The 14,043-nt window shown below is 43.2% G+C and overlaps 1 protein-coding gene across 9 annotated transcripts in view; it reads left to right on the forward strand.

Moving 5' to 3' along the window:
* The window catches only part of EHMT1 (euchromatic histone lysine methyltransferase 1), a 125,300-nt gene that overhangs the window by 70,593 nt on the left and 40,664 nt on the right, over positions 1 to 14,043 (forward strand). For all 9 annotated transcript variants that reach the window (XM_056538654.1, XM_056538655.1, XM_056538662.1 and 6 more), the window contains exons 6-11: positions 133 to 315; positions 2,841 to 2,924; positions 4,832 to 4,952; positions 9,021 to 9,122; positions 11,677 to 11,822; positions 12,216 to 12,359. In XM_056538654.1, coding sequence (XP_056394629.1) covers positions 133 to 315; positions 2,841 to 2,924; positions 4,832 to 4,952; positions 9,021 to 9,122; positions 11,677 to 11,822; positions 12,216 to 12,359 — 780 coding nt within the window. The remainder of the gene's footprint in view (positions 1 to 132; positions 316 to 2,840; positions 2,925 to 4,831; positions 4,953 to 9,020; positions 9,123 to 11,676; positions 11,823 to 12,215; positions 12,360 to 14,043) is intronic.

A 14,043-nucleotide genomic window follows, 5' to 3' on the forward strand; every position in this document is an offset into this window, starting at 1 on the left:
AGCTAGATCCCTAACAATGTATTACCTGACTTTAAAACATTCTGTAAATCAACATTGGTAACCACCGCTTATAATCCCGGCAGAGCTATTCACAGCCTTCATTGTTCACATGGCGTTTGCTTCTCATTGTAGAGCGAGAAGGATTCTGAGGCTCCTCACATGAATGGAGAAAATGTAGACATGGATTCAGAAGAAGAATACTCCGAAGACCTGGAGGAAGAGGATTATCACAGCGGAGAGCCAAGTATCTCAGAAAACCAAGATGAGGACAGTGCTTCCAGAGATGTCACGGCAGAGACCGACAGCCTGAAGAAGGTATTATTGTGTCAACGGGTTAATGGGACGACCCTTTGAGTATAGTTGTCCCACTACGTTCAGACTGAGCACATTTTCTCAGTGGATCCGTGCTGTTCAAAATGGTCCGGAAAATTGAACATAGCTTAAAGGGGTACTCCGGCCCTAAGACATCTTATCCCCTATCCAAAGGATAGAAGATAAGATGTCTGATTGCGGCGGGAGCCCCGCAATTTCTCATGCAGCACCCACCCGCCTCAGCTGCACGAAGCGATCATCGCTTCGTGCAGCTGAGACAGGTGGATACTGCATGAGCGATTGCGGGGCCCCCATCGGCGGGACCCCCATGATCATACATCTTATCTCCTATCCTTTGGATAAGGGGTAAGATGTCTTAGGGCAGGAGTACCCTTTTATTTATATTTTATTTATTTTTTTAAATAAACTGGTGCCAGAAAGTTAAACAGATTTGTAAATGACTTCTATTAAAAAATCTTAATCCTTCCAGTACTTATTAGCTGCCGAATACTACAGAGGAAATTCTTTTCTTTTGGAAACTCAGAGCTCTCTGCTGACATCATGACCACAGTGCTCTCTGATGACATCTTTGTCCATTTTAGGAACTGTCCAGAGCAGCATATGTTTGCTATGGGGATTTTCTCCTACTCTGGACAGTTCTTAAAATGGACAGAGATGTCAGCAGAGAGCACTGTGCTCGTGATGTCAGCAGAGAGCTCTGTTTTTCAAAAAGAAAATAATTTCCTCTGTAGTATTCTGCAGCTAATAAGTACTGGAAGGATTAAGATTTTTTAATTGAAGTCATTTACAAATCTTTTTAGCTTCCTGGCACCAGTTGATTTAATGAAAAAAAAAAGTTTTCCACCGGAGTACCCCTTTAACTTTTGACAAGTGAACAGAGCAGCGTGATTCCCAGTCAGATCAATGGGAGGCTGCTGCAAGCAGAACAAGGTCATAGTGTCATAAAACCGCTGTGGATTTTTCTGCAAATGCGCAGCATGTGTGTAACATGGATTTAATTGTGGATTTCTTTAAAAAAGGGGATGATACCACAACAGAAATTGACATACTGCAGATTTTAAAACCCACACCTTAAGCCAGTTTCCTGTTTATTGGCCTAATGGGCTCAGTCGGGCCAAGTAGGCCGACAGCATCTTTTGTGCGGGCCTAAAAATTACTTGCTGGCAGCACATGTTCCTGTGTACATAGGGACATGCTGCCGAAAATAATGTAAGCGAACGGCTGAATAAAAGGATCCAGTGATCTTCCATGGGGTAATTCATCCCCAATAATTGAACCATGTAAAGGATCCTTTTAACGATTGATAATGGACTTGTAAAGAGTCAACCCGCGCTTACATCAGGCAGCTGTTTTTGCGTGTAAAAGGACCCGAAGTTGTTGCCTGTATTGGCACGGTCCTTTGTTATGTAAAGTGATGACCACGTTTCGTAGATTGTTTCCCTGCCTTCTGTCACTGTATGAATGCAGCTGTGGAGTGATCTGTTTATCAGGACTCTGCCTCCCATAGACTGCAATTGCAATAGTGACACCTGCTGGTGCCGCTTGGTACTGCGTTCCATACATAATTGTAATAAGACCATGCAACACAACATATAAATTATTGTTCAGTGTTTTACTATTATATTTTGTTATAAATAATATTATATTACATTGTAATGGCATGATTTTTCGGTGTAAGTGTATAGTCGGTCTGACTGCTCCAGATCGGAGTACAGCACTTGGCTGTATCCTGCCTCAACCATACACATTGTATGGAGTGGCAGAGCACCCATGTATCCATCAGTCCATTCCAATAGGAGACTTGGGACCTTGTTCTTTACATCTGACTGCTGGGAGTATACATGTATACCCTATTCTGTTGGTGGGGGATAAGTGTTAATGGAGGGTCACCCCCTTTAAGATCCTATGTATGCTGCAAATCTCTGGGTACAAACCTGGAATGGTGACACACTGGTCCATTTTACTGAACTATATCCCTGTGCCCGCCATATGCAGCCTACATAAGGTGCCATGTTCTCCTTTTTAGAAACAATGCTCCTTGTAAATACTTCTATAAAAGGGCTTGTGCCTAACTTATCCCCTATCCATAGAAGAGGGCATAAGAAGCTGAGCCCGGGGGGTCCAACCACTGGGACCCCCGCGATCTCCTGTACGGTGCTTCTGCTCTCCTCCTGCACGCACTCTCCATGTATCTCTGGGAAAGCCGGACATACCAGGGTATAGCACTTGTGTATCTCTGGCTCTCCCATAGAGATACATGGAGAGTGCGTGCTGACCCCCATTCTGTGTGCATGGGGAGAGTTGTAGCGTCATGAAGGAGATCGCAGGGGTCCCTGCATTTGGCTACTTATCCCCTATCCTGTGGGTAAGGGATAATTTTGTTTTCCCTGCACAACCCCTTTTAATATTACATGTGATTCATTAAAGCTTGATGTATGATGGGATCGAGTCACTTGTGATGTTTATAGTTTTTGCCATTAATGTCCTGAAATGTATCTGCGACACAGGGGGATGACATGGAATCTGAGGCAGATGAGGAGGCCGAGTCTATGGAGTCACAAGAGGAAGAAGAGGATGATGAATCGGACTTAGTGAGTACAACTTTATTATAGACTATACACACACAGACAGCTTAGTTATAAAGTATTTTGATCAGATCTAGTTTTATGTAGAACCCCTGATTAAGGGAATTACATTCACTCCATGTATTGCATTATGTGGACATTAATAAGCTGAATGTGCTCAAGTTGATTGATTCGTGCAGGAGAAGCCCCGTCCTGCTCCGTGCAGTAATGAATGCAGAGAGGAAGTGGTCTGGAAATAATTGTATTATTTGCCCGATGTATGTAATGGAGAGACTTCATTTGGAATCAAAATCCATTGTAGATCTTGATAATGTCTTGTATTTTGTATATGCTATAAGCACTTCGGGAAAAAAAAGGAACATTAAAGGGGTACTCCGGTGCTTAGACATCTTATCCCCTATACAAAGGATAGGGGATAAGATGCCTGAATGCAGGGGTCCTGCCGCTGGGGACCCCCATGATCTTGCCCTGTTAAAATCAGTCCCCGGAGCGTGTTCGCTCTGGGTCTGATTACGGTCGATCACGGGGCCGGAGCATTGTGACGTCAAGCTGTCACGCCCCCTCCCATAGGCTTGCATTGAGGGGGGTTCAGCGTGACGTCATACGGGGGTGGAGCCTTGACGTCACAATGCTCCGGCCCCGTGATCGACAGTAATCAGACCCGGAGCGTGCAAGATCACGGGGGTCCCCAGCGGCGGGACTCCCGCGATCAGGCATCTTATCCCTTATCCTTTGGATAGGGGATAAGATGTCTAAGCGCGGAAGTACCCCTTTAAATAAACCTCTTATATGAACACGTCACATAATTGCCCTTTAATCTACCATAAAAGAATAAAAAGATGGCTCCTTTGTAACAGAAAGAGGATACTGAAAGTGAGTGTTGTGTTAACGACTCACCAAACATTTATTATTATTATATACAGTGTTCATAATGTTAAGTGTATGGCAGTGTTTCCCAACCAGGGTGCCCCCAGCTGTTGCAAAACTACAACTTCCAGCATGCCCGGACAGCCGTTGGCTGTCCGGGCATGCTGGGAGTTGTAGTTTTGCAACATCTGGAGGCCCCCTGGTTGAGAAACACTTCTGTAGTTTTATGATGTTATGATATAATATATTTATTTTTATAACATCAGCCGGAAGTCAGCCGGTCTCTTTGCTACTGCGAGAGTGCGCGCTGCCGACATATTCTACATGAAGACTCAGAACTGGACACCAGCTGGAGGGTTATAAGTTAAACCCCCGCTGGCTGAGGACTTCAACTCTTAAAGGGTCATACCCATATGGTTTACTATATCCCCTTGATTGAGAGCATGTGTGGCAGTAGTGGAGAAGAATTATAAATAATCTCTGACTGTCTGATGGGTCACTGGACTCTGGCATATATACTATTTTTAAGTAACTCTTGATGTTCTGTTAAACTCCCCTGATGACGTCGTTTAAAAAGGCGACAGAAACGCGTTGGATGAACTAGTCACCAGTAATGGATGCCTAAGGGAGTAATTCCTATTATTTGAGTTGCAACTATCATAATCAAATAAAAGAAGGGGAGGTGCTTATGTCTTAGCAATATAGCACTCCCTTGATATATCTTAACAGCTCTCTTCTCCTTGTTTTGATATTTTCTGACATAATACAAGCACAATATTCACATATATGTTGCTTTTATTAATTTTAAGAATGGAAATAAAAGGTATTTTTTAGGCACCTCTTTCACTGGTATTGGTCAGCTGGTGATTTATATCATAAAACTACAGCAGTGTTTCCCAACCAGGGTGCCTCCAGTTGTTGCAAAACTACAACTCCTAGCCTCCCGGGAGTTGTAGTTTTGCAACAGCTGGAGGCACCCTGGTTGGGAAACACTAGTGTGTGGTTTAATGTTTCTGGCACTTACGGTGATGCATTTGTCATTTCAGAGCTCAGAGTCTAGTTTACAGAGGAAGAACCAGAAGAAGCAAGAAGGCCTTGTCGATACTCTGTGGATGAAAAAAAACAAGAGGAAAGGGCAAAGTGGAACAAAGCCTAACCCACTTCTCGGTAATGACTGGCTATTCAGAAATTAATCAGAGACAGGCTTGTTGCTGTGGACATAGTTACTGACAACCCCATCAAAAAGATTGTGGTTGTTAGGAAGAGGATCCTTAGCAGCCAACTTGTCTCGCATAACTCTGCCGCTCACCTTTAGTTCGAGTCCTTGTGCTGGCAACAGATCGGGCAGAATTGGCAACATGTTAACACTTCTCTCAGGGTTCTCTAGGCCCCGGCTACATGAAGGCTTTTTTGTAATGTTACCGATTCATTTTAACTATTGAGTGCCAGCTGTCATATACAAGATTGCAGACATTTCACTGTTCAGTGGCTTCTCATATTGCAATATTAATTGGTTCCATGACGACCATTGTATGAAGAAACCATTGTAGATTGAGACCATAACTCTATGGAAACCTGGTAATTGGTTTTGTAGTCCCTAAAATGTCATCCGAAAATAGTAAAAAGTGAGGATTGAAGAACAATAAGTAGATAACTAATATAGATAAAGCAAATCCTTACATATAAAAGTAATAAAGATCTGCTGGGAGCTGTAATCACTGTCTATGTAGAGGACTGGAGCTTCTTCAGGGTCCTGTACAGTACACAGTGTCCTAAAAAAGTAACATGGAGCCGCCCCCACCTGGTGTCCAAAGGAGCAGCTAACCCTGGTACAGGTTAAGAGTACAGAACATGTAATACCTCCCTGTACTGTAGGGGGCGCTACCAGACACCAGTCAGTGCATACACTTCAGTAATAGAGGTAAAGAGTAGTACAGAACATGTAATACCTCCTTGTACTATAGGGGGCGCTACCAGACACCAGTCAGTGCATGCACTTCAGTAATACAGGTAAAGAGTACAGAACATGTAATACCTCCCTGTACTGTAGGGGGCGCTACCAGACACCAGTCAGTACATACACTTCAGTAATACAGGTAAAGAGTACAGAACATGTAGTACATCCCTGTACTGTAGGGGGCGCTACCAGACAGTGCATGCACTTCAGTAATACAGGTAAGGAGTAGTACAGAACATGTAATACCTCCTTGTACTATAGGGGGCGCTACCAGACACCAGTCAGTGCATGCACTTCAGTAATACAGGTAAAGAGTACAGAACATGTAATACCTCCCTGTACTGTAGGGGGCACTACCAGACACCAGTCAGTGCATACACTTCAGTAATACAGGTAAAGAGTACAGAACATGTAATACCTCCCTGTACTGTAGGGGGCGCTACCAGACACCAGTCAGTGCATACCCTTCAGTCATACAGGGGTTGTACCAGTGAAATGTCCATTCTGATTGGTTGGATCTTCAGGCCATTCACAGGTATCACAGATCTGGACTGTCTGTACATTGTATGTTGAGTCTGGTTTCAAGTTACAATGGTCCAGAAAACACCATTCTAAATATTGTACCTTAGTTCATTGTAAGTTGAGGGATCACTGTATTTATTTGGACCGTAGCTGTAGCTCTATAGTTAAAATTAGTTGCACTAAAAAAGTCTCTGTGTATCTCAGGCCAAGTTAGGATTTTTGTAACAAATATTTGGTGTAACCATATTAAACATTTCCTACAAGTTGAGTCGTGAGGATGTTGCATTTCAAATTTCCAGATGTTTAAAATCATTGTGGTTTTTGAAAATGCTTGTTTTTAGGCTTTATTGAGGACAGGGACAGGCTGGCGTGTTTTTGCATAGAAGATATACCAGTAGATATGGCACTTTCAGCATGCACCTTGAACCTATGCTTGGGTACTCCGGTGTAAAACTTTATTTTATTTTATTCATTTTTTTGTGCCAGAAAGTTAAACAGATTTGTAAATTGCTTCTATTAAAAAATCTTAATCCTTCCAGTACTTATTAGCTGCTGTATACTACAGAGGAAATTCATTTCTTTTCTGTCTGACCACAGTGCTCTCTGCTGACACATGTCAGGAACTGTTCAGAGCAGGAGAAAATCCCCATAGCAAACTTCTCCTGCTCTGGACAGTTTCTGACATGGACAGAGGTGTCAGCAGAGAGCACTGTGGTCGTGACAGAGAAGAAATCCCAAAAGAAAAGAACTTCCTCTGTAGCAAACAGCTGCTAATAAGTACTGGAAGGATTAAGGATTTTTAATAGAAGTAATTTACAAATCTGTTTAACTCTCTGGCACCGGAGTACCCCTTTAAACCTATAGAGGGGTAGTCATGTAGGCTGCAGCAGTATTAACATAACTATTAATTGAGCAGTGTTATTGGGTCACCATTTAGGAGTAATCCACCATAAGGGGATTTTAGTACGTACCTGGCAGGCAGTAAGGGACATGCTTAGGAAGGATCTGCGCTTGTCTTGGGGCTAAATGGCTATGCTGTGAGATTACCATAACACTGTGGCTAGCTTTTTGTTACAGGTATTTCCTGTTTGAGTTTTCTTCTTTTGCCTACAAGTCCCATAATCCCATTTTCCTCCCTCCCACACATCAGCCACCCCACCCATTGAAACATAAATGGTGTGGTTTTCAATCAGGGTGCCTACAGCTGTTGCATTAGTTGCAGATTGATCTCTCTCCCACCAAGCGATTCCTTCACCCATTGAAGCAGATAGGCTCCCTGTCATCAGCTGACTAGTGAGTCAGGTCTCGGCTGCAATGCAACCTGGGAAAAATCTGAGACAACAGTCATTTTGTATGCTGGTAAAAATAAATATTGGGGTGAAAATCACAGAAGAATTGTGAGAAAACCGTCACACACAGGTGCAAACACTATATTATGAACTACACTAACATTACAGCCCCTGTAGCATAGTCAAATAAAAAAAAGTCATGGAATACCCCTTTAATGCCCCATACGGGGAGAATCCATAGACTCTGCTACATGGGGCACCAGTCCAACCTACTCTGAGATAGACGGTGACCCATTGCAATCAGGCAGTGTCCTCCTCCATCCTCTGCCCTTGACTTTCGGGACTGTGCAGACCTCATGCATGTATCCGTTGTGTGTGTCTCTTGCTCCCTATTGTTCTGAGGGTATCCAATCCAAATATGAGTAATCTGACTGTGCACACACACAGTCATATAACCATACAGGTGCCTACTATTGCTGGTAAATATTTTACAATAGCACCAACCCAAAAGGTAGTTAACTTTTCTGGTGGAAAAACTATAACTATGGGGAGGTTCTGTAGGAAGTAATTCAACCTTCCTATTAGGTTTTGATCATCATGTCCCTAAGACACTGTTTCCCTACCAGGGTGCTTCCAGCTGTTGCAAAACTACAACTCCCAGCATGCCTGGACAGCCGAAGGATGTCCAGGCATGCAGGGAGTTGTAGTTTTGCAACAGCTGGAGGCACCCTGGTTGGGAAACACTGCCCTAAGCACTGAAACACATTTCTCACAGAATTTCAGTCCATGGAGTGAAGTCGGATGGGTGCAGCAATGCCCTTCTGCCAACTATTACTAATGATCGCAGGACTGAGACCTGACGCCATCTAAACTTTTGACGTGTCTGGTCAATATGTCAAAATGTTTTTAGAAATGACAATAACGCTTTACCCCACAGGAAAACTTTTTATTTTTTTATTTTTTTTTATTTTAATCAACTGGTGCCAGAAAGTTAAACAGATTTGTAAATTACTTCTATTGAAAAATCTTAATCCTTCCAGTACTTATTAGCTGTTGAATACTACAGGGGGAATTATTTTCTTTTTGGAACACAGGGCTCTCTGCTGACATCTCAGTCCATTTTAGGAACTGTCCAGAGCAGCATATGTTTGCTTTGGGGATTTTCTCCTGCTCTGGACAGTTCCTAAAATGGACAGAGATGTCAGCAGAGAGCACTGTGCTCGTGATGTCAGCAGAGATCTCTGTGTTCTAAAAAGCAAAGAATTTCCTCTGTAGTATTCAGCAGCTAATAAGTGCTGGAAGGATTAAGATTTTTTTAATAGAAGTAATTTACAAATCTGTTTAACTTTCTGGCACCTATTGATTAAATAAATAAAAAAATAAAGTTTTCCTCCGGAGTACCCCTTTTAAGAGATACACAGGTCAAAGTTCAGACTTGAAGTCGGTCTCACCTTTTTTGTTTTACAGCTGGTGAAGGTAACGGTCAGGACACCAGCACAGAGTACACAGAAGTGTCGCTTGATTCTCTGGACCTACGAGTGAAGGAAATCTTGTCCCCCCAGTCTAAAGGTGAGAATTTAGGACGATGTATGATGTATTTCTGCTCATTCATTGGTGGTCCCAGGTTGCTGAGTAACTTCCACCCTAATACACAGTTGATAGAAGTTTTACCCCCTTCCACTTTTACCTGACAGTTTCGAGCGCATTCTGTTCTGGGGGTTCAATTGTCTAATAATTTTAATCAGCCGCCTGCTTCCCAGCAGGAGCTCCCAGGCCTTTGGCACACACTCCTCATTATCCCGGCTTCCAACATGCCATTTTGTTTCGTCTCCTTTGTGCACTTCATCGCAATCTCCTGTGATGCCCTCTGGTGGCCGACTCTAATGCACAGGATAAATCAACATAATTGGCCGAATGATTTCTTCCTGTCACGATTCACTGCTGTTCGTGCGGCACTTCTCGTGTGAGATGTTTCAACCCCCCCCCCCCCCCCCCCCCCCCCCGTTCCTCTTAGGAGAATCCTCTTAATTTAGACTCCTCACCCCCTACCTGGGATCTCCGTTTGGAAAGTAGATAGAAATCATCTCTATTCACTGGAGAATGTGTCTGCATATGGCTCTGTAAGACATAACCTCTCCCAGGCTGAAAGCTCCAGGGATGAGCTTCTGGATAAGATGTCCTCCTCATTCACACATTTCTATTGCTATAATTTTCAGTAATGTTGAATATTTAAGGATGCCGCATGGTTCAGACCCCTGGTGACCTACAGTTGTGCCTAACATTTATAGTCTATCATTTGGCCATTACTCATTTTTCCCACCTAGTTTTCTTGGGTTAGAACGGTTAGGCCAGTGTTTTATAATTAACCCTTTTAGAGAATAGAATTGTCCCTTAGGGACTAGACAATTTTTTAAAATTTTTACATTCTTTTATTCTCGGCCATAACTTTTTTGTTTTTTTTTAAAGGGGTTATCCCATTATCAGGATGGAGCAGCGGTTACATTGACAGACAAGCAGTGCACTGCTTGTCTGTCAATGTAACCGCTGCTTTATTCATTCTCTATCAGAGGCGTTGGAGATGACTGTGTACAGTGCTCAGCTAACTCCGGCAGCTTCAATAGAGAATGAATGGAACATCGGTGCTCACATGTGAATGCTGCTCTGTTCTGATCGGAGACTTGGGTCCCGAGCCTCGAACTTGTAGGGGGTCCTAGCAGTCTACACCCCTGCAGTCAGACACTTATCCCCTATGCTGTGGATTAAGGTTAAAGGGGTATTCCAGGCAAAACCTTTTTTTATATATATCAACTGGCTCTGGAAAGTTAAACAGATTTGTAAATTACTTCTATTAAAAAATCTTAATCCTTCCAATAGTTATTAGCTTCTGAAGTTTTCTGTCTAACTGCTCAATGATGATGTCACGTCCCGGGAGCTGTGCATGATGGGAGAATATTCCCATAGGAACTGCACAGCTCCCGGGACGTGAGTCATCAGAGAGCAGTTAGACAGAAAACAACAACTCAACTTCAGAAGCTAATAACTATTGGAAGGATTACGATTTTTTAATAGAAGTAATTTACAAATCTGTTAAAATTTCCGGAGCCAGTTGATATGTAAAAAAAAAGTTTTGGCCTGGAATACCCCTTTAGAGATGAGCGAACTTACAGTAAATTCGATTCGTCACGAACTTCTCGGCTCAACAGTTGATGACTTTTCCTGCGTAAATTAGTTCAGCCTTCAGGTGCTCCGGTGGGCTGGAAAAGGTGGATACATTCCTAGGAAAGAGTCTCCTAGGACTGTATCCACCTTTTCCAGCCCACGGGAGCACCGGAAAGCTGAACTAATTTATGCAGGAAAAGTCATCAACAGCCGAGAAGTTCGTGACTAATCGAATTTACTGTAAGTTCGCTCATCTCTAGTTGCTATGGTAGGATAGTTAGAAGTTTTTATAAATCTGATAGCATAGGGCAGTGGTCTCCAAAGCTCCAGGTGTCTAAAAACTACAACTCCCAGCATGCCCGGTTTATTAGGTTTATGTCAAATAACATACTGTCATACTTGTACCATTTCACTTTACATTACTGCCCATGCATTTCAAATTCGCAGACATCTGTTAGGACACAGAGGATAGACACAGGTCATCACTGGAGATCTAGGGCTCTTTATTAGGCCCAAGGCTGTCGTCATCTTCTGGGATTAAATGGTTGGGATTTGAGGGGAAGATCTATCAAAACCTGTGCCGATGAAGAATGGTGCAGTTACCCCATAGCAACCAATCAGATCGCTTCTTTCTTTTTTAAGGAGGCCTGGGAAAAATGAAATAAGCGATCTGATTGGATGCTATTGGCAACTGCACCACTTTTCCTCTAGACAGGTTTTGATAAATCTCCCCTTTTTATTTTTATTTCATTTTTTTATATCTGGAACATGGCACAAGATTAAAATTGCCAGTCCCAGACACCGTTCTGATCACACAGTGATAGCATAGATGTACAAGTCTAGATTGCATTGGGTTTCCTGTGTGATCGCACATTTTAGCTGGGTGTAGTGCGCAGTAGCAGCAGTGCTTCACTCCCTAGTTGATTGTCCGAACAGAATGACTTATTTTCACTTTACCCCACAGGTCTTTCTAATGGATCTGAAACCATGGAGATTGATGGTCTTCAAGGAATTCCTCTTTGTAGCTGCCGAATGGAAACTCCCAAAGAGGATGAAGTGACTGCCACCGCCGGAGATCACTGCATGGCTATCGAGAGCACAGACCAAGAGGTCAGAGAATGAAGCTCCCACATGTAGAAATGTTACTGTGCATCTCCTACAGATGGGCTCTGATGGTCCCTGACACTTTGGTGCTTAGGTTCTGGCATCAAGATGTCTCATCCATGATGGCCATGGTCCACTTAGGAGCTTCGGTCACCATGATCCACAGATCATTGTATTAGGATAGGATCAACAGGTGTCTGGAGAAAAATACTAAAAGTACTAACCTGCACTAGTGTTTGTCCCATGTGAAGATGACATTCTATGGGATTACTTCATGGCTCACAGTGCGGAGAATTTTTTTCAGATTCTCTTTTACATATCAGTAGATGACAATCATTTCTTTACTTACTGTTACTTATAAGAAATGACTGATCTTCCATTCTTTGCTCCCCATTCCAGCTGAGCCAGTGTACGACCGAGGTAATCAAGTACGAGCTGATGAGACCATCTAATAAAGTGCGGCATCTGGTATTGTGCGAGGACCATAGGGGCAAGATGGTGAAGCACCAGTGTTGTCCTGGGTGTGGATACTTCTGCACAGCTGTAAGTCATTTTATTTTTATTTTTTAAATAAATGAAACACTAAATAAGTAGTAAAATTATATTACAGTAGTAATACCCCATATTGTGTGACATTATATCATTTTTTTTTTTTTTATATTAAAGTCAAGTAGGTGTCCATCAGTATCTTATAAGGTGGCCATACACCTAAGACAGTTATTGAGTTCGGACATAATGCAAGGAAAAGTAAAAATGGAGCAGTCTCACCCAGTGTCTGTGTGCCTCAGGAAGAGAAGAAGCAGGCTGTGTGAAGAAAGGCCGGTCCTCAGCAGAGAGGAGAGAGAAAGGGAGGGGGAGGGCTAGAACAATGAGAAGGAGGGGCCAGGACCAGCACCAGTCAGGCCCTCATTGGTTCAAATGACCCCTGTAGCGCGCGCAGCGCTGATAGGCAGTTAACCAAAACCCCCAATACGCTCACGGAAGCGCTATAGGGTCGTAATCCCCGCCAGCAGGGAGTGGGCGGAGCTAAATTCCTTGAGGAGAACGAGCCACGGCCATCATTAAAAAACTCCCTGAATGCCGAGTATACTAAAGAAAGTGCAGCCGGGAGAAGGAGAGCTGTCGGCCGTTTGCGAATGGCTGAGCAGGAGAATGTCCCCATTGTGAATAAAAAGGAGTGGGCTTCAAATAGGGGGGCTACAGAGGTTTAGAATCCTGAAAAGAAAGAGAGAGAAATACTCACCTTGTCCCTAGAAAACTTACCTAATGAAGTCTTCATTCAGCTAGTAAACTCCTGCATCATGCCTGGCTGAAACAGCGAGACGAGCAGGGAAGGTAGGGGGACCCAGACCCAGAGGTACAACCCCAGGCGCTGACCGGTGGCGAGAAGAGGTTGACAGTACATGACTCGATGTCTGTGCCCCTTCTTCGCATATGGGGAAACAGTGAACGCTATGTTCCTGAGTCCCCACCTAAAAAGAGAGAATTAAAAGGGAGAGAAAATTCTAACTATACATCCCTAATCTCAAAAATAAGAAAAATAATCGACCAGGTCTGGAGAAATCCAGCCCTGTGTCTGCCTCCTACTGACCCTAAGCTAAAACTGATTAGCTCAGCTGTCTGTGGGCGGGTATATCCTGCTGGAAGGGGACGACTTTTCTTGTTGCCTAGTGTCAAGCCTCCAAGTGCCAGCAGCATATACCCGTGGTCTGTGTCCCCCGATGGAGCCGATTGAGCAATAAATGGTGTGTGTGTGTGTGTGTGTGTGTGTGTATATATATATATATATATATATATATATTCCCCTCTAATAGTAAAAATCGCAGTGCAGAAATGTCCTATCTATAAAAATATTATGTTTACGATCCCACGCGTTAAACAGCGTAAATGTAAAAAATACCAAACACCAGAATTGCTGATTCTTGCTCACTTCATATATCAGAAAAAAATGAATAAAGGGCAGCACAATAATAGAAAAGTTATGTTAATATGGTTATCATTTTTAATGGTATTGATCCACGGAATAAAGATAAATGTCAGTGTTACTGCAAGGTTCCATGCTTAAAAACAAAACTGTAAACTGCTATTCATCAGTAATCTGTCCTGTCTCCTGACATGTCTGTAATCCCTAGAGCAGTGGTCTTCAACCTGCGGACCTCCAGATGTTGCAAAACTACAACTCCCAGCATGCCCGGACAGCCAACGGCTGTCCGGGCATGCTGGGAGT

This window comes from Hyla sarda, chromosome 9 (genome assembly GCF_029499605.1).
Source record: "Hyla sarda isolate aHylSar1 chromosome 9, aHylSar1.hap1, whole genome shotgun sequence".
NCBI lineage: Eukaryota > Metazoa > Chordata > Amphibia > Anura > Hylidae > Hyla > Hyla sarda.